Here is a 21,192-nt window from a genome sequence, read left to right as displayed (position 1 = left end):
TTCTTGCGAGAGAGATTGGGGAGGCAGTGTGATGCAACAAGGACCAGGTTATAGTGTGGCCATTCAGAGCAGGTAGAAAAACTCTTTTGTCTGTAGACATGGTCGGATGAGTGAATGCATCGTATGAAGCATATGATGCATAAGAAGCGAGGAAGCAAGCCTTTACTCAATGAGGCTAGAAATGTAGAGCTTGGTTTGAGTGTGATGTTAGTGGAAAGGGCGTGGGTTCACTAAAACCAAAAGCTGCATGAATGTGATGAGAAAAATTCATACCAAGCTGCTCATCAGACTTTGATATTTGTTGTGTACAAGTGGAAATTTTAGCCTAAAGGTGGCGCTGTGAGGTGACGTCCTTCAAGCGGGGCAAAAACATGACTTGTTGTTAAAATTCCACCAGATTGAAATGGACTGGAGCAGCACAGAGTTGCACCATGACTAAATATAGGCAAACACCGACGAACACCTACCAACTCCTACACAGAGACGTTTTTAACATTTATCCCAGAATCAGCAGAGAACAGCTTGTTCCAGTGCAGGCCTGCTAAGATGCATGACATAGAGGCTGATGGAAGCATGTGTGATTCTTCCTCTGTTAAAAAAAAAAAACAAAAAAAAACCCACCCACAATAAATGTGGAAACTGGATGACTTCCAATTTTTCTATCAGACCACCCACTTAGACTGACAGAAAAAGAGCATGAAGGCAGTTTGTCATCCACTAGAGGAGGAAGATCAACATTTTGACCCCAGAATCAAATCATTTACCCTGATACTGACCCTTTATCCCTTTATTTGATTAGGGTGGTCTAACAAACACTGTCTGCACAACAGATGACTATCATTCTTGTATTTTAAGGTTTAATAACTTGCGACACAAATATTTCATATAAAAAAACTTGACAATTCCGGGGGTTTCTCGCAGATCCTCAGCAGCAATGTGTGGTTTTGATTAGGCCCGCCATCACTACCCTTCATACAGACAACAGCTTCAGTGTTACACACATCAAGTCACTGCTCAAGTTTCATTTAGTTATGACAGCTGGGGGCTCAGTGTCGGGCCAAAGAGGTGGTAGATTTATTATTTTTAAGTCCCTAAATTTGTCAGACTGTGTTGATTGTGGTGGACTGGAGAAGATAAAGATCGGGATTTTTATCAATAGTTGATCTAAATAACATGACATAGGACAGTAGTGTCTTATGTCAAGCTTTGAAAGTAGTGCAGTATTGAGGTTTATGACTATCAGAGGATGGAAGGACAGCAGGCTGATCTGTCTGATCTAACCCAACTAAGGACAGGATGACATCACCATTTCAAGATTTACACCAAAATGATTTAGGGAAACACTGGTTTGGGTAGTTCGGAGATCAAGGCTTGAATGGGTTGAAACGAACAGAAAGACCAAAAAAATTAAAGTGCCTATTCAATATTCTTTCTACTTTTGTCACATCACAATTAGCATGATAGTCCCCTTTAAAACCCAATTTGAAAGCTGCCCTTAGAAATATCAGGAACTTCAAATCAGGAACTTTGACACTGTGGATTCTTAGTTATTTCCTACATAAAAACCTGATGTCAGTGTTGCCACTGGTAAATGAACTACACAAAGGAAATACTACATTTTAAAGCCTCTATGTGTACATTGTTTTTTACCATTTAAATATCATTCAAACTATTGATAGACATAAGTTGTTTGTATAAAAAATAATCTCAGTGGAAATTGGTGCAGTCTATGTGTTGCGTTGCTTTCAGCTTACTTATCTAACCATTGGGGGGCGCCAAAGCTGGACATTTTCAAATCCTACACATTGGGGCTTTAACATGAAATCCTGTTAGTGTCCTCAAAATTCAGATATTCCTGGAAGGAAAGTTAAGGTAAGGTAACACTGCCAGTAAGGAGGAATTTAACATCTTGCCAACAAGTATTTTGGTTCTGAAGAACTGAATTTGTACACCAGGAAAACATTTATACACACAAAAAAATTAAACAACATATAGGCAACTAAAAAAACTCTTCCACACGTTGCTTAATAACTCATCTGTACATCATACAGAATATTTATTGTATGTCCTCAAAATACACAAGAAACCATAAGACAGAACACAGGGCAAGAAAAACCCTTTAAGGTCTTTTGGAAAGGACCACCGCTTTTCACCATCCTGAACTTTAGTTTATCAGACTGGCAAAGGGACAAAGTGTCCTCTGTTGCAAATCTAACAAAGGTATTCTCCTTGGAAAATTAATGCTGAGCTTTGATTTAACAACTGAAACTCCCACAAAATAAATAAAAGATCGTTTTTTTTTTTTTTCATACACCCGTAACAGTACCTGTCAGCCAAAATTCCCATTGGCTCTTTTTTGTTTTGTTTGTTAAATTTACCCAAAACATTTCACACATTGCAGAAATGCAGAACACATGAGCTGTCTTTACTTGTTTCTGACATCTTAAAAGGGAGTTTGTTCTCCCTTTTCCCCCTACAGGGCTCGGGTCTGATCTACAAATCCATTCCCCCGATGGCAAAGAGATAATGATTTCCTTTAAATCATATTCTGTAGACAAACATTAGTAATATCCAACCAACTGATTCTATTAACTATGCTTTTGGCATGTTCTATTGGCCCAGTAGCAGAAAATGAGCCGACACAACAAAGCTTTCTTCAAGTTGCATTCAATAAGCAGGAAGGCAGGACCTGCTGCAGCACGTTATTCCTGGATTTGGTAAAAAAAAAAATTAACTTTCGAATAAATGATCGGAACTTCCACCTCATGATTTGTGCTCAGCTCACTCCAGCAGCCACTCATGCCTCACGTTATACAGTGTCAAAATATGGGAATAAAAAAACTGCCACATGATGCTGCACTTGTGTGAACACATAGTGGTGTTCCACTGCTTAAAACTAGAGAGCCAATCTGTGTCTGTGCATGATGTCATTTGTAAAATGTGATGCATGTGCAGTACAGATATATGCATTTTATAATGAGTTTGCAACACTAAACAGAAATACAGCAGTTATTTAAAGCCACTAAGTGTTGATTTTTTTAAGTGGTGACAGGCCCTTTCATATTGTTCTGATGGTTTTTGTTTGAAGAAAAACAAAATCCTGGTGAAATTTTTTTGCAGTCAGATCCATGAAAGAGAAAGAGGTAATGACAGTGTTGTCATACTACCACCGGACGGCGCCAAAGCAGGAACTTTTCCAATTCTACATAAAGGCTTTCATTAGCAACAAAAGATTGTTTTGGCTGTTTTTTAATATAAAACGCAGTCTTGCAAGGGTTAAGTAACGCCTGCACACAGAAGGCCTCAGTATGCTTCAAGTGAAGTGCCTCTCGGAATCTGCGTCTGACAATTTTAGCAACTTTCTGAAACGGGCGATCTGCCAATCCCATCCACTTCACATAGATTGGTTGAATTGTGTGTAGGTGTGGAAGTAGGTGATGAATGGCTATTTTTTCCACAAAACTACCTCCATCACTTCTTTTGTGTTCAACTCAGTGCAACACCACGAATGCTTCTGAGGGGAGACTATCCGTTAGCGTTGACGGTTATCCATATTTGTATATCTCTATGATGAGCATGTTTTACCTTTAGGTGTGGTCGGATAACACATACTATGAACTGGTTCACTTGAAGCATACTGAGACCTCGACGACAAACCACACATTTATTTTAACAGACAATGGTTCAAGATTCCGACTGGATCTTTGTCAATCAAAACATGCTGTTCTCCACTGTAGAGCACCTACATGTGTTGGGCATAAAACTAAGCTTCTTATATTGTATCCCAGAGGCACAGAGACACTGCTCTCTCCTGTGTGGAATATGCTTGAGTTGGGGATGTTTCTGTGCACCGAAAATTCATTTGCAAGTGATAAGGCTTCAACCAGGCAGAACCCTGAACCACTATTTTCCAAAATATGTGGCTGCAAATGGAGCACAATGCTTGTTGTTAACTAAACCACTCCCCTTCACAGACTGTTTTCTTTCAGACTAATATCTTGAAGGAAAAAGTGACCTGACAGGATTGAGGAGTGCTGCATGGCTGCTGAAAGTACTTATTTCCATAATAGAAGTTGCACTTTCACAAATAGCATTTGTTGGAACAAAATACATAGTGAATTGGGCAACAGTGTGGCACACAAGTTGCTGTGGCAGTTTTTTGTTTCCAATGAAATTATTCTGTCTGACAATTTCATTTCAAGTCAGTGACATACGGAGAGTCGAAGTGATGCTCGAATGTTACACAGATTCAAAGATATGCCTGTTGTGAAGTGCTTCAACAAAGTCTCATTCTGCCATTTCTCTTTTTTTTTTTTTTTGCCATTTCAAATACACACACACACCTGCAAATTAAATTCAATAAATAAGACTTACAATGTTGTAAGGCAATGTTGACCATGCATTTGTCACAATGAACAACAAATCAAGAAACATACATGGTAACAATATGCACATTCATTAAGAGCAACAAGGTCGCAACTCCCCCACTTTCTTTTTTAAATCAAGTGAAGTTTTCAAGGCTTTCCGGGTGATCTCCTGATCGACAGGGCTCATCCCCAACAACACCTGGCTCTGGTTTCTGTAGCAGGACCTCTTCATTCAGAGAGCCCAGTCCAACCAGCAGGCTGGACACAACTGGACCAAGCCACAGCGGGGCTTTTGCATTGTATCCAAAGTTGGAGTTCATTCAAGAAAAAACAAAAAACAAAAAGTATATGTGGAGACAGATCCAGCAGCCAGCTGCTCAGAGCCTCAGGACAGTCCGGAGGTTTCCAGGTAACTCTGGAGTTTCCTTACTGTACTTCTGTCCAAGGAGCAAAGGTCGAAGTCAAAAGTAGTGTTTGTGATGTGGAAGTGTCCTGTCTCTTCGATGAGGTTTACAATCTGGAAAACAGAGGGTACAATAGGTAAGCACAGAGCGCGATTATTTCTATTCATGTCTGTAATTACAGCTCCAGGGTCCAAACATTTCACCTGCATACAGTAAATATCTGCCCGTCATAAATATTTGAACTGGTTGCAGTTCATAATTAATTAAATATGAAACCACAGACAGGAAAAGTCAGGAAATTAAACAACACAACCCAGTCAGCCTCTTTTATTTAACTGATTTAATCATGAACTGAGCTTTACATAAATGTACATAAGCAGAAAATACATGCCAGTAATCTGAAATCATTAGTGTGCTACCTTCAGTTGAGACATTCAATTCCTTTTAGTGCTTACACTTCAACTTCTTTCAGTGTTAACATTTCCACCAACACTCAAACTGACATTTTCTTTCAGTGTCTGAACTGACACTTGAACTCCTCTCAGGACCGAGCATTTCAGCCGACACTTCCAGCTCCTTTTTATAACTGACACTTCAACTGCTTTCAGCACTTACGCTTCCGTCTGGCACTTCAGCTTCAATCAGCACCTACATTTAAACTGAAAACTCCAACTCCTTAACTGACATTCAGGCATAATCCAGCACTTGTCTTTCAACTGCCACTTTAATTTCTTTAAGAGCTTCAATTTGAGGTACAACTTTATTTCCATCAGTATCTTAAACTTCAGATGAACTGAAACAACTTGTATCATTATACAGATGAGTGACAAATTAAAGGAAAAACTGGTGCAGGTCTGAATGCTTGACCCTTACAATGAGGGGGTCTGGGGGCTCTGTTATGCTGTGGGGGGCATTTTGCTGGCATGGTTTGGGTCCACTTGTCCCCTTAGAGGGAAGGGTCACTGCAAATCAATACAAAGTTGTTCTGAGTGATTACTTTTATCCTATGATGAAACATTTGTATCCTGATGGGAGTGGTCTCTTCCAAATTCACATAGCATGAGAGGTCACTGAATGGTCTAATGAGTATGAAAATGATGAGAATCATATGTTATGGCCTTCAGTCACCAGATCTCAACCCAATTGAACACCTTTGGGAGATTTTGGAATGAGGTGTTAGACAGCGCTCTCTACCACCATCATTAAAACAACCCATGAGGGAATATCTTTTGGAAGAATGGTGTTCATACCTCCAGAAGAGTTCCAGAGACTGTAGAATCAATGCCAAGGCTGAGGAACACCACAGAGGCTGCCATGTTTATACAGTAGCCCAGAACAGACAAACCAAACACTAGGGAGGGGGATTCAGTTGGTTGCAACCTGCAATCTCACCGCTAGATGCCACTAAATCCTACACACTGGTGCTTTTAATTAATACGTGACTGCGAGTTTCAGCCCTCAATAGTATGCCAGCAGACTCCTCTCAAGATCAGCTGGAAAAAATAAATAAAATCACCTCCTGCTGTGTCTCCTAGCTTGTCTTTATCTAAAACACTGGCCGTGCATGGCATTCTAAAATGAGCCAATAGTTATGACAGGGCTGGTTCAAGTCAGACACTCAGGCAGGCATCACCTCGCTGTCACTTGACTTTGGTGCCATATTTTAGTCGGGTGGGTGGCGATTTGGCCCGTTGCTGTTCAGGATTCACTCAACTGCAAAAATGCCGTCTGCATTACAATTCTCTGTTTTCCAATATGTGGTCCCCATCAGTGTGCAGGAGAGAATGTGACTTATCTCTTGTAAGAGGAAAAGGAGCCAGTTGGTGAACTCAGCTAGATTAGCTTGATTACTGTACAATTTAAAGCTCTGTGTGGATGATGCTGTTTTGGATGGGATTTCGTCTTCCCTAAGAGCCAGACGTCTTTGTAAGGAGAGCGAGGCAGAAGTTGGCAGCGGCTGTTGGGAAGATCCTTTAATGCAGACATATGATAGGCCTTGAGAATATAAGCAAGAAACATGCAATCTCTTAGGTGGAAAGAGGTTAACCAAATAATTCATTGCTTCCAGATGAAGCTGTAGATTACAGAGGATCTGTAACACATCACAGCTCCTCTTCTAATCCAACTCAACAATATAGCTGACCAATAGCACTGGCATGCAGTGATATTATGCTGAGATCAGTGAAAACTGTGAGCCAGCCTCCCGATACATGCATTAGCCAGAAGTTGTTCTTCTGTGGAGGTTTAGTATTTGATAACAGGAAATAATAAAAAGGCCAAACTATAAATATGTTTTCTTATTGGCAGTGTAATCTGACACTTCTATACACTGAGTCTACTGGAAATGCACTGTGCATCTCTGACTCTGTTGTCATTTTCTTCTTTCCATTTCATTTGCATTGATTACCTGCTGAACATATACAAAGTCACATTATGTTGAGATTTTCAACACTAGTCTGATGGTTAGGGTTACGTCAGTGTTTGAACCAGGGTTTGTCCAACTCATTAATATCAATGAAAGAAGACTAAATATTACAAACACCTCGCAGCACCAACTACAGCTGTTCAAACAACCTTCATGTATTAGACTGTATTGGTTTTAATAAGGTGTAACTAATAAACTGGCAACTTTGTTTATGTTTATCAATATTTTACTCAGAAGTCAAAGACATAAACATAAAAGAAATTCAAACGTTCATCTGTATCTAGAAAACCTGACCAATTTACTGATTAAGTTGATTAAATATTGATATGATGTGTATGTGTATGTGTGTGTGTATATATATATATATATATATATATATATATATATATATATATATATATATATATATATATATACACACACACACATACACACAGGAGTGACTCCAACTATTGTTGAATATGTGCTAGCGTTGGCTGTTGCTCAGTGTCAGACTGCTCTCTAGCTAGGACGCCTGCTCATTTACTGACTCACCACTTGGTCTTTTTGTACAGGAGAAAAAGACAACATGCTAAACTTTAAATGTCCCCCCACAACTCAAAATGTGTTTTTCCTTCTTGTTCTTTCACTTGATTAATTGGTTGATGATTTGTGACATCATAACTAATATGGAGCCAATCGTGGTCCAGTATTTAACTTACACACAAGTGTGATGTGGAAACTTGAATAACGATACAGAGCATGTTCACCTGGTACCAGCCGACAGTTTCATTGTGTAATATGGCTAACTCACCAATAGCTCAACTCAACTCAACTCCCAACTCTTTAAAATCAACAGTAAACATTAGCGTGTCAGCCCCTCTGGATTAAGGAGCCAATGATTCCCTCTGACAGCACCACCTGACAGACTCTACCAGTAATGCAGGAGAAATCCAGTATAAAAGAGGCAGAGAAACCAGCTTCAACCATCAGCTGGTTGCTTCAACTGACCAGACTGCACCGTGAATTCAGTTCATGTAAAGAACCATAACTGCCAACAGACACGTCAGTGTTCACAAATCACTTGGCAGGATAGTGATATTTAAATATCCAAACACCCACCTTCATCACAAGTTTGTGTCTGGGGGTTGTCAACATGTGAAATGCATTTTGGGAGAATGTGGACATTTCTGGCAGAAGTAAAGCAGGCTGACTGAGTGGGTTATATCACAAAGATAAACAACAATAATGAGAAGATAAGAGCTTCAGCTCACTGTGTCATACACTGATGATACATGAGAGTAGCAGAGGTGGAAACAGCAGCAGCAGCTCACCTGTTGCAGTATGTGACCTTCTCTTAGTGTCATCAGTCTTTTGTGCAGTTCCACCAGCTCGTCCAGGTAAGCCTGGAAAACACACACACACACACATTATGGTAGGTTTTACACACAAGCCCAAACACACACACACACACACACACACACACACACACACACACACACACACACACACACACACACACACACACACACACACACACACACACACACACACACACACACACACACACACACACACACACACACAAACTCAACACAATTTGACCCAGACATCTTAGCAGACTGCTGCCTAGCTGTAGCCCTTACATAACACAAGGGTCTGCATACACTCAGTTCTTTTACAGCGATAACACACACTGATTAGCATCACTGTAAGTGTGCCAGTGTTTGCCAAAATACTCATTTTCAACTGGTGGCTCTCAGCCTGATGTTAAATTATCCAGTAAAATAACAACACAACAAACAGCATGTCTCTTCAGGACAGAGGAGAGCAGGTGAAACGTGAAGCAGCTGAACAGAGAAGAATAGGACTGTGTTGTTTTGGTAACTTACTCAAAACTACCGTTTAAATATGAAACTTAATGATCAAAAACACACAAGATGATTAAATCTGGACACAGTCAATGCCAACTTTTTTGGTGCTTTTGATATTTGCCAAACAGAGCAGTTCAGTTCATAGCAAGTACATGTATTTAAGTGCACTGTTGAGGAGGAGTGGTGTGTTTAATGCTATTCTCTCTCTCTTTTATTTCCCCTCCAGTAGACACATATATATTCTTATCAGCTTGTTGCAGCTCTTCACTGAAGCTAAATCAATGATACAGTAATAATCAATCTATAGTAACTATAGTAGGCATCTGGTATAGTTGTAGTGTAGGTGTTGCAGAGGTACAGTATGTTTTCATCCTTTTATAATGTATCAAGGCCAAACAGTGTCACAGTCATATTACACTCTGTGAGGAGGAGGTTGGATGACATACTGTATGTATGAATGACTTCATACACACACACATACTTCATAAATATTAAATGTTACTAGCAATATTTGATCTATTTCATACGGACTGCTTTAAAATACGTGCGTACCTTGTCACAATCTAGATTTTTGTTCTTGTCTTGTTTGCTCTGCTTGGTGGGACTCTTCACTTCCAGTAGCTGATGATGGAAGACACAATAAAACACATCAAGACATAAGTCACTTCTACCAAAGCAGTTGCTAAGTTACATCTGTGTGATTAAATATCAGAAAGTCTTTTGAAAACAACATAATGATTCATTTTTCTTGCGGTGCGTAATTCATATACTTGAATAGACGGTTTTATTATGTCCAAGACTTTGATGCACAGAAATGTTGATGGTAAATACCTTGTGGAATATCTGCCCCTATTTCTACAATACTGTTGACACAATTCAACTCTCACAAGTCTTATAGGAGGAGAATCAATCCCTTGCCTTTCAACAATCCTGACAAAGCTGACAAATTATATTCATTTTAAGTCAAACTTTGAAGAAATCCTGGAATCTTACAGAATGAAGCAGAGAATTACTGTAATTCACCTCTGACACTGAAGGTAACAGGAGGCTGTACTCACTGTTTTGCTTTATTGTTAGTTTTTCTGTCTAATAATGGTGTAGAGGTGCTGATTTTCCACTTTCACAAGACTAAAACTCTGGAGTAAAGATTGGACTTTTTTTTACTTTTTGGCATCATTTTTTGTCAAATAAATACACTGAATATCAGCAACTATTGTAATCAATCCAACCCTCAGTCCAAAAGCTTCAATATCAGCCTTTAAAGTCAAGGTTGTGATTGCTTTAGGAGTCGCTCTGAGAGACTTTGAGCTTACAAACAGTATCTGCCTGGATTCTTCCTGTGATACATTCAATTACACTGCCAACAAACATATGTTTAGTATCATCTTACCTGGTTATTAGTAGTCTTTAATAAGGGCGGGGCCTCATTGCGGGAAGGGGATGAGGGGGAGGAGCTGTCACTCTCACTGCCATCACTCAAACTGACCCTGAGCAGATCGTCACGGGATGAGAGAAGAAGAACAAATGCTTCACTACATTAGAAGAGGCTTTACACTTAGTGAAAACACAATTCTTCAGTGCATGTTAATGATGTAAACACCTCTGATTGACGCAAAAATCCTGTAAAACCAGAAACAAGAGGTAAAAAGGGACAGATACTGTGCTCAGGGTGGGTTTGATTGTTTAAAAACACACCTGTTTCTCCTTAGGTCATTACACAAGGCTTAAAGTCTGTAGACTCCACCATGTGCTATGTGTATTCAGTCATGCAGTGATTTAGCCCAACTGAAAGCATGTTTACTGGCACTCACGCTGTAGCTGTCAGGGTGTGACATAGTGAACCATGTGGAGGGGATGGTACGGTGGGGGTGGTGAGTGAAACTGAGCGTAAATTCAGACAAGTTGTGACTGGATTCTTGCGCACAATGTGGTGATCAGAGCTCTGTTTAGGGCTTGTTTTTGACTGCTTGTAAGAACACATGACAAGCTGATACAGAAGATCACAAAGCTGCTGCATAACAACTGCAACGTTCTTGTTAAAAGCCTTGAAAACCGCAGCATTTCCTGACAAATTTAGAACAGTTTGGGTGTTTTACATGAGATATTTATGTTATGTCATGTTCTCAGGTCTACAACCGAGCATCCTGCGGTGAGCGTTTTACTAACCTGCGTTGGTGGTGCGTGAGATGCGCGTGCGACGGTCGCTCCACGTCAGAATCCATGTCGTTGTCGTCGTCGTCCTCTGAATCCTCGTCGTTGTCGTCCGAGTGCAGATCCTGCATCACTGACTGCAGCGGGCCCAGCACTGTGTGACGACAAGACAAGAGACCACATTTGGAATGAAGCTTTAAAAATATATCCTGAATGAAGCATGAGTGAAAACATGCAAAAGGCAGCAGGTCATGCTGTGTGGTGGAGTGATGGTGGTGATGGTCCAGTGGAGTCAGTGGCTGTGGTAACCTTGAGAGGTGAGAAAACACTTATTCTATAAATTTCTTATGTCATTAAATCCAATGACAAGACCAAAACCAACAATGTGTTAGTCCGTCTCTCAGTACTTTCTGACTTCTCTACCTGACTGGAGATGTAAATCTTTAACAAGAACTCACAAATATACACTTTCATTTTTTTTAAAAAAGTTCCAGTAATTTCCTAAAACAGCAGGTCACTATAGTTTTTGTCACAGACTCCTCAAACAGGAGGAAATAGTGCATTTAGTGGGGACTATTTTCAGCAGCGGATGAATCCACATTTGATGCTCTAGTGAGTATTTCTGGCAGCAGGATGGTGTGTGTGTGTTCATGGTGATGAAGGAACATGTCACCCAGTGTAAAAGTGTGGCTCATTGATGTGTTTGATAGTTTTTGAACAACAGTTGGAGGTAAAAGACAAAAAGTGTGTCCCAGTCTGCATCATAGGCAGCAACAAGATATTGATACACATGTTGCTGGAGTGGTATCATATCCCTGCTGACATGACCGTGAGAAGGAGATGCATGAAGTTTCATGCAAATACACAAGCTGGAAAATATTCTCCATGCAGATGTGACCAGAGGTGAGGTGTGGTGGGGGTGGGTGGGGGGTGGGTAGCCCTCACAGGTTTCAGAGGAGCTGTTACCTGTGTGGGTGGTGGCAGGAATAGCCACCCTTTTCCTGATGATGAAGTCCACCACTGCATCCAGAGAAAAATTACAAACACACACACAAGCAGGTCACCCTCAACTCCCCAATCAAAAAAAAAGTGAATCATGTCCCGTATTTCAGGGTCACAAACAAAACATACTAGAATCAGAGAGTGGTGAATTCAGAGTTTTGACCTCTGCATCTATTGTTCATGATTATAACATTTTACTCAGCATTTATGTGGATGCAGCAGCTCTAGTAGCCACAGTCCAAGAGGTCAGACAATTATCTAAACCACTGATTCGCAAGTAAAAAATGAAAGTGAAGGCACCCAAAAGGTTGGTTAACGGTGCGCTGCACGAGCAAAGTGACCAAAGCAGGTCAAAGCTGAATAAGGATGGAGCATCTAATTCACTGTTAGGATAAAAATGTCAGTGTTTTTACTTTGCTTTAATATGTGGTTTTGTTAACTGGCTTACAAAGACCTGTCTGATGGTTCATGTACATCTCTACGAGTAATTATCAGGCCCACTTCAGAGGGGAAGATTTTGAATAGATTTTTTTTATAGATTTTTTTTTTTTTTTTGCATTTATTTGGTCATTGAAAAAGCAGAGAGGCAGGAACAAGGAGTAGAAAGACGGGTATGACATGCAACAAGGTCTGTGGCTGGAACTGAACTGCACACATTGCAGTAGTATGTGTCTTAACTAGTGGGCTGCTGGAGTCCTAGTCTCCTAGTCTAAATGTTGAAGTCATAATGTTGTGAGAATAAAGTCAGAATTTTGCATAATAAATCATATAGTGAAAATAAGTTGTTTTTTGTGTCATCAAATTAAGAGTTTGTCATCATTTTCTCATAACATAACTTAATTTTATGATTATTGTAGGACTTCATCTGATAATATTAAGACCTTTTCTTGAAGCTTTATTCTTGTAACATATTTTTTCTAAAAATATTATGACTCAATTCTCAAAATCTCCAAAATTCTTTCCCCTAACAGTGGACCTTACACTCTGGGGTAAAATCTCAGCGATGAAGTTGGAGAGTGAAAGGTTATGAGAGCCAATAGGCTCCTTTTCTCTGGAAAATAATTCATATCAAAATGTGTTTTAATAAAGATGTTTGTCCACTTATGAATGTTATTACGTCCCATTAGACACGTTTGAATGAGAAAGAATTCAATTCCCTTTTCTTATCTTATATACAGTTGTTTTGTTTTGCTCTCAGAGCAGAAAGGTTAGATAATAAAGCTCCATTATGTTGAGTTAAGAGTTTGAACTGCGTTGTCTCTGTCCAGCACTGGCTGGACTTCTTCTATCACTGCCAAACACAACAGGACTAGCAGTCACACTGAAACCTTTTGGTGCTCCATATGAGCTAGAACTGCTCCATTATACACATCATTTCTCACTGAAAACACCAATAAGTTGTAAGTATTCCAAATGATTACCTTGCCGTTTGTGGTGCGTGGGAGCAAAGCCTGAACTGGAGCTGGAACTGGCTGGACTGGGCTGTTCTGACTGGGAGAGAAAGAAGAGAAACAAACAGTGATGAAGAAAATACTAATGGACAAGGATAGACAAACACCAACATCATGTAATATTTTGTGCAGATATTTGCCATCTTAAAAAACACCACTTTCAAGCCAAAATACATTCAATATTTGCCCACCATATTTAATGAAAGACTTAGAACTGTTTGTACGTGTTTGATTTGCAGATTTATTCCAAGTTCAAATCCTCATGGTTGATTATTCAGTGTGTGATTAAATTATATTGAGTTATTTGCTGCCTGCCAAACAAAGAGGACTAAAGCAGAGAAGGACATGACCTCTGGGAGTGAATAACCCCTTGTGGTGTCATTTATGAGACAAGGAAATGCTGTAAAGTTGCATTACTGGAATTTTAGGCTCCAGCATTTTTGGGATTTGACCTATACTAGGGACTAAAAGTCAGAATATCTTGACCTCCGCTGCTTTGATTTTGTCCCTAAATGTATGGAAGTGTGATACTAAATCACTGGAACACTCCTTTAAACTTGACTTACTATTAATTTGTATTCCAAGAACACATGCAGACGGTTTCATCAGATTCACAGCAGCATGAAAACGGTGGCCAGTGTGTTTTGTCAGTAGCTGTAGTCTTTTGAGGTGAGTTTAACAGCTGCTTTTAACCGGAGATGTGAGGTGACAAGTCTGTCGTCAGTTCTTTGAAGTCATCTTGGCGAGTTGAGCCCTGAGCCAACGGCCATCTAACAAATGCACACGGAGCTGCTGTACTCCTGACTTCCTCTGAAAATGAGCCAGGGCTATCTTCACTGCTCAAGCCTTGGGTCTACAACCAGCTTTATAAATCACTGAGGCTAATGATGCGCCACATACCCACTCTGAAAACCTGTGGCCACACACAAACATAAGGGAGCTTGATACATTCAACATCCTGTGTGTCACTGCACTCAATCATTATGTCTGTTTTTTGGGAGATTTATCATATTTAAGTTGTCAGTGTTTGGAAATCACTGTAGATAATTTCATGTCAAGGACTAGGGCTAATGACCATTTTCATTATCCATTAATCTGAGGGTAATTATCTTGATTTATCCATTATTGTTTGGTCTATAAAATTGTAAGAAATGCCCAAGTTGACACCTTCAAAGTTCTTTTGACTGACCAACAATCCAAAACCCAAAAGGTATTTAAAAAACCTCACCTCACATTTGAGAAGCTAAAACTAGATCATCTTTTGTATTTTTGCTTGAAAGATTACTTCAATGATAAATCGATTATTGAATTAGTTGCTAATTAATTTTCTGTTGATCGACTACTTGTTGTAGGACCTTCTATTTATGGATACTGGTGGTCCACCACCTAAAAGACGTAGGATTTGAGTCTCCGTACCCCTGGCATGGTTGTGCATTCCAACACAAGAATTACATGTTATATTTTGGTCTTTCTTGATTCTATTTAAACATTTGGTTCATTCAACATCTACCAACTTTTTATGACACATACCTGGTCTTTTACACTTAGGTACAAGTTTAATACAAACAGCATGTGCCTTGATAATTAGTTTTTAGCTTGATATGGATGTGTTTTTGTGATATATATTTAGTCAAATAGTCCAGAGTTTAATGGAGTACTGTTCTGTTGGCCTGCTTTAGATTGTTCAGGATAATAACTCAGAAATTACATCAGCAGGTGCTTTGCATCAATCAGACTGAGCTGCTTGTTTAAACCAGCACTCTCAAGGCCGGTCCATTATTGTTCAGAAAGGCTGTTCAGACATCCTGAAGGTGGTGAAAAGCTCCTTTCAGATGTTCGGAAAGAGAGATGGGTTCCGTGTCATTCAGCTTTTTTTAAACTGACAGATATTGGCAATCTGCCGACCACGTTTACTTCCTGCAGCCGTCCCAGGTGTGCACAGGTGTGAGAATGGGCAGAGCTCCAAGCGCTCCACAAATTCTTTTCTCCACATTCCTGACATTTGTACTTCCACTGTTCATGTTCACCCCTGGTAACTGTTGGCAGTGATCGGAGACTGCGTGAGATGGGAGAACGCCACCGAAACAGTGATTGAGTTTTTGTCAGAATATGGTTCATTATTGTCAAAGAGTCTTGATATTTGTGTGAGTTTTTGAAAAGTTGCATGGTCTCATTGGCAAACACCTAGAGGAAAATCATGCCTTGTAATATGAGACTTCTATTGGGCACCTGGTCTTGAGTATCATGAGTATTTTTAAGACAATGTGGCTAACACACAGCTAAGCACTGTCATCTAACAATTCATTCTCGTGCTGCTGGGGGACAGGGAGAGGAAAAACCTCCACCACTTTTCAGTAGTAGCTAAAGTAGCTATTAAAGTAATCACAGTTAATTTAGGTTAATGAACTCCTGACAATACCTGACTCCCAGAATAGTTTGGGGAGGGACAGGATGATGAGGCAGCTCCTCTAAAAAACAGACTGTCGGGGATGCAAATAAATGCAAAGCAAATACGCTTTTTAGGCATCGACGTGCTGGAAACAAATTTTGTGGAAATGTGACTTGCTGTCGAACACGGCACTGCAAGCACGTTCAGGTTTTATTTCATGACACTCCACTTGTGATCAGATACACACTGTGTCTTTACAGGCTCTTTCACAACCTCAGCAAGCCTCTCAAACTGATTCACCTTGGAAATAAGCTGAGGAAATATTGCCATAGATGAAATTACCAAGTGTGTTCCAACACATGGCCTTTGTTTTTTTAAACAAATATTTTAATAAATTAAATTAAATTTGCTTATTTAAGAATTGGGATCAATATATTGATGGGTATTGAGTTGAACATTTTACAGTTGAAACATAAACTTGTTAGTACTCTCTGGTGGACAAATTAAATATTGGAGACACTGCAGGGCTCTTCACTAACTTTTTTGCAATATAAGCCTTCCAGAATTTAAAATATCTGTTTTTCTACATGATCATTCTTTCAAATCATTCAAAGTGACCTTTAGCATAAATGAAATATCATACAAATGATTATATGATCAATCATCAACCTTTTTATTTAAATTCATCTGAAAAGATTAGAGACTAAATCAGTCACACAAATGAAAGGACTCTCACAAAGCCAAGAAAATGGATTAAATAAAAACTGCTTTCAAGGAGCAGAAAACTTTTGACTGTGGTAAGTATAATACATAAAATAGATCCTGATAAAACATTTTAACGGTCCTCTCTGTCCCTCTCCTTAGCCACTTAAATAAACCCAAATCTCATGTACTGAAATATTGTGGAGAAATATGGGTTCTGTAAAGGCCTACTGTGAAACTGTTTCATTGCACCTGAAGAAGGTCTATATTTTTTGTTAAAAATGCCAGCTTAGGCTGTATCATTTTATTTTCTTACAAAAGAAAAGTTGTAATACAATCTCCTATTGAACCTGCATTTGGTCTCCAGCTACTGATCGAGTCCTTTACTTATCTTCAACCCCTCCCTACCAACGTTGGTCATTAGATGTTGCAGGGGTTACATATCCAAGCGTCCTCAGCAGTCTTGCCATTATCAGTATCAATCATGAGATTGGCCAGCAGCTGTCCTATCATGACATCAATGATAACTTCACTTCTAAAAATTTTTGAAGATGATGATGATAATGATGATGCTAACAATGCAGTTAAGTTTCTTAAATTAAAATGCATATTTTACATGTAAAAAATAGCATTTCTCATTTATATGCATATGGCATATGAGGCAGATTTAGTGTGTATTCATGAGTGCTTGAAATGTGGGGAGGGGGAGGCTTTCAAGCTCAAGGCCACATTAGCTGCTACTAGCAGCTGCATTGTGGTTTTGAAAAGTAAGAACAATGTGTGGGATTAAAAAAAGATACTGTCTCTGGCTCTGCCGCATAAATATTGATATTAAAAAAAAAAAACTACAAAAAAGCATATACTATATTCCATTTTTAGCTGTCTGGACACAAGAGAAGCATAATGTGGAGGACACCTCACTTGTTATGTTTAAAGCTGGAGGAAATGGCCTGGAATTGCATTTAGTTTCAAGGGTCTTCAGAGCTATCACAAATCAGAGGCCAGATAATCACATCTGACAATCTGGATGTGTCCATTTCATCTGCAGCCAAGTCTGCTAGTGTGAGCTCTGTCTTGCCCCGACTACTGACACTGCAACCCTGTTGCAATTTATGAGCTGTCCACGCATCTAAAAGCCCTGTTTGAAGAGAAGAGGGGGGGGCGACTAATGACTTAGTATCAAAGACTTTAGAGCTGGCCAGTGTAGGACAGAAAACACAACTACTTACTTTAAAGTTAATTTGACCTAAAACAGTTTCTATTTTCATCATAAATGATACTTACTTACTGGACATTGTAATAATAAGCACTGTAACACCCCTCCAATACAACAAAAACACGTATGAATGAATCAAATGTAGGTTGGACATACAGTATGTTCACTCCTGTGTTAGAAGATTGATTCACAAGTAATTCCTTGTCATCATTGTGCACAGAGATTAAAGTCCCCAATGGCAGTTTCATACACATACCTGCTATATGACAGAAGTACAGAATGACACCAGGAGGAAAAAATCCTGAATCACAATGTGTGTATTTTGACATCATGATATTGATACACACTGAAAGAATTATTGGAGAGAAGATTTATGCACAACATAATCAGTCAAGAATGTACTTTTTATGGACAAGAGAGCTTTTTATATTAGGACATAAAAAAGATCATTTAGAAAGTCACCAATGTGACAACTTGTATGCAGCATAAAAAATGCAGTGCAAGTACAGAAAACACCAGCAAATACAGAAATGTTGCAAGTTGTACACGTTTGCAGAGGAGCTTTTAGACTGCTTAACATGCTAGTAAAAGGTTAACACTACACTTTCCTGCTAATATCAGAATCCTGCAACACTGGTGATAAGTAGTTGACTTAAGCAAATCCTGCACCAAAGCCTGTTCATCAGTTTAGCGTCTAAAAATTCACTGTTATGTTGTGTGATGACTTGCACTTTGTTTTAGCTATGAGTCTCTTTATGCTTCATATGTGTAGTAACATTGGTGAACATGTTAAATATGCTTGTGTTTTATTTATTTGCAGACTTTTTTTTCTAAATGCTTTGTAAGTGAACTCAGAATGACGAAGGTCTTGTCTTCATCTGCTTGTATTTTGCTCAGTTGCATGTGTTGTCTGAAGTTGTGGAGCCTTTAGCTTTTCTAACCATGGTTGTTTTTCCACAATTTCAGCAAGTTTAATAAATCAAGCTACTTCATCACACTGATGCAAAATCATAAAATATAATGTTGCCACAAAGAGATATTAAAGGAATATATATCATAATTAGAGCTACAACTATTAATCAATTAATTGTTTTGAGCAATTTAAGAAAAAAAAAATCCAAATTCTCTAGTTCCAGCTTTTCAAATGTGAATATTTTCTTGTTTGTTTAGTCTTTTATGACCATAAGCTGTCATAAAAGTCACAGTACATCTTTGAGTTGTGGACTGTTGTTGACATTTTTCACTATTTTCTGACATTTTATGGACCAAACAACTAATCAATCAATCGAGAAAATAATCAACAGATTAATCAATAATGAAACTAATCTTATGGGTCGTGTTCCCTCCAAACGGTCACAAGATAAATTTGAGGGGTCATGAGATGATTAAATGCGTGAGGAAAGAAGAAAAAAAACGAAATTGTGCAACACAAATCTGTAATCACTTTTTGGACTTTCCTCCAATCTTTGCTGTTTTTGCAGTAAAATATTGGATATATTTACAGCTTTAGTTTTATGACAGTTATCTAAATGAAACCATCTGAGAAGACATCTGAAACTTGACAAGGGGCCCAACTACACACTAGTTGGAAATCACTGGTTTAAGCTTTATCAATGCATTGTATTTCATGAGCATATCATGTGTTTTCCTTTATGTGAAATCCTAATCTGAAAAGTATCTAGTAACTTTAGCTGTTAGATAAATGTGGTGGAGTAAAAAGTACAAATATGCCTCCCTACTTTAATACTACTTGTCTTACCCTCTTCCACTTACCTACTCTTTGTCTTTATCTCTCTCTCTCTCTCTCTTTTTTTTGGACTAGGTAGGTAGTCGTCAACAGCATAAACCATCTGTAATAGAAACTACTGTTCATCCAATCCATGCAGTGTCCAACCACAGCTGAGAGGCTTGTGAAGCCAGGTTGGATAATGCATGCCACCTATTCAGATCAGTTGGAGATGTGGGTTTAAATATGTGTCACTGCATCAGTCTACATGGAGTTTAAAATGAACTTGGATCTTGGTGTGCAAACACACATTTGTAAAAAAAAGGTGGCTGCCACTGCAAAAGCAGAGCTGCCCAAGAAAACACAGTGGTGAGAAGGCGACCAACAGAAGAAACATGAGAGAAAAAGAGAGAAGTGAGGACAAAAGGCAGAGCGACTTCAATGGTTGTCACCTCCTGCCAACAAACAACACACAGCTGGTCTGTTGGTTTATGGGACAGCTTCTTCAGGGTGCCATAAATCTCGCTACCACTCCTTTTAGGGCTTTTGTCCTTCTTTACTCAAAGCCGCCAAAGCAGCCCTCTTCAAAGACAATAAATAGTCTTTAGTTGTAGTTTGCTGGCATCAATCCGGTTTCTTCTCTTAACTCTTGGCACAGTTGAGACAGCCAAAAAGATATGCCAGCAAACAAGACCGAGCTGACCAACGCTATTTGGTTTGCTTGTCTAATTCAGCAGGGGCTGTCCAAACAGAACTATTTCAAATGTGAATTAAGAAGCTTTTCACTTTGACACTGTAGATTCATTTAAACGAGGCACAGTCGTTTATACTCAAATTTAGTGGTTTGCAACACAAACGTACAGCATGGTTTCACTCAAGCCGCAGTTAACCTGTTAATAGTTTTCTCATCTATTCTGTAGAGCACGTTTTGAGTTAAGAATTCTTGCTGAAACTGTGTTGTGTTTAGCTCAAGATTACTGAATAATTTTAAACACATGGGTGAAACATGTCAGATCCCCCAAAAATGCCTTTTGGGTGTTTTTTCTCAAAAAGAAAAAAAAAAACACTCTTGATTGTATCATGTTTATGGTGGTGGTTTCAATACTAACCACAGAAGTAATTTTTAAAAAGGCATACCCTCCAAAGTTTTTTAAAGTGTAAAGTTTTTTTTAAAAACCAAAACGGAGTATTTTACTAATCAGAAAAATTCAGAGTAATACTGCTGGTGATACATGTTGTGGTGCAACTGCAAAGGGTGTAGGAAATACTCAGTTTTCTAGTGTTGGAATTAGAGATGACCAATTCAGGCTGATCCAGACATATCTCAATGGATCATATTGGCTAAAACTCAACTGGTGAGTGACTCTGAGTTCTGACACTAGGGTTTGCAAAATATGCAGCTTTTCTAAGATTCAACACTAACATATCTGTCAAATCTTTTAATCTCTCCTTTCTCTTTCTTATTAGAGCAATGTACAAAACATTCAGGTAGCAGTTGTTGCTAAT

At 39.0% G+C, this 21,192-nt stretch overlaps 1 protein-coding gene across 4 annotated transcripts in view; it reads right to left on the bottom strand.

Annotated features, from left to right (window-relative positions):
• Positions 1-2,024: 2,024 nt before the first annotated feature.
• The window catches only part of mllt3 (MLLT3 super elongation complex subunit), a 68,130-nt gene continuing 48,962 nt past the window's right edge, over positions 2,025-21,192 (bottom strand). For 2 of the 4 annotated variants that reach the window (XM_044341677.1, XM_044341674.1), the window contains exons 8-14: positions 13,624-13,693; positions 12,167-12,220; positions 11,216-11,354; positions 10,440-10,536; positions 9,602-9,670; positions 8,510-8,581; positions 2,025-4,884 (exon numbers count right to left, since the gene is read on the bottom strand). In XM_044341677.1, the coding sequence (XP_044197612.1) occupies positions 4,753-4,884; positions 8,510-8,581; positions 9,602-9,670; positions 10,440-10,536; positions 11,216-11,354; positions 12,167-12,220; positions 13,624-13,693 (633 nt within the window). In that variant the 3' untranslated portion in view covers positions 2,025-4,752. Of the gene's footprint in view, positions 4,885-5,267; positions 5,420-8,509; positions 8,582-9,601; positions 9,671-10,439; positions 10,537-11,215; positions 11,355-12,166; positions 12,221-13,623; positions 13,694-21,192 lie in introns of those variants that run through there. The other 2 variants (XM_044341676.1, XM_044341675.1) reach the window with 2 other exon arrangements.

The sequence above is a fragment of the Thunnus albacares genome, chromosome 22, assembly GCF_914725855.1.
Source record: "Thunnus albacares chromosome 22, fThuAlb1.1, whole genome shotgun sequence".
Lineage (NCBI taxonomy): Eukaryota > Metazoa > Chordata > Actinopteri > Scombriformes > Scombridae > Thunnus > Thunnus albacares.
The sequence above is the reverse complement of the archived record's forward strand: the minus strand, read 5'-3'. Positions and strand labels throughout refer to the sequence as shown.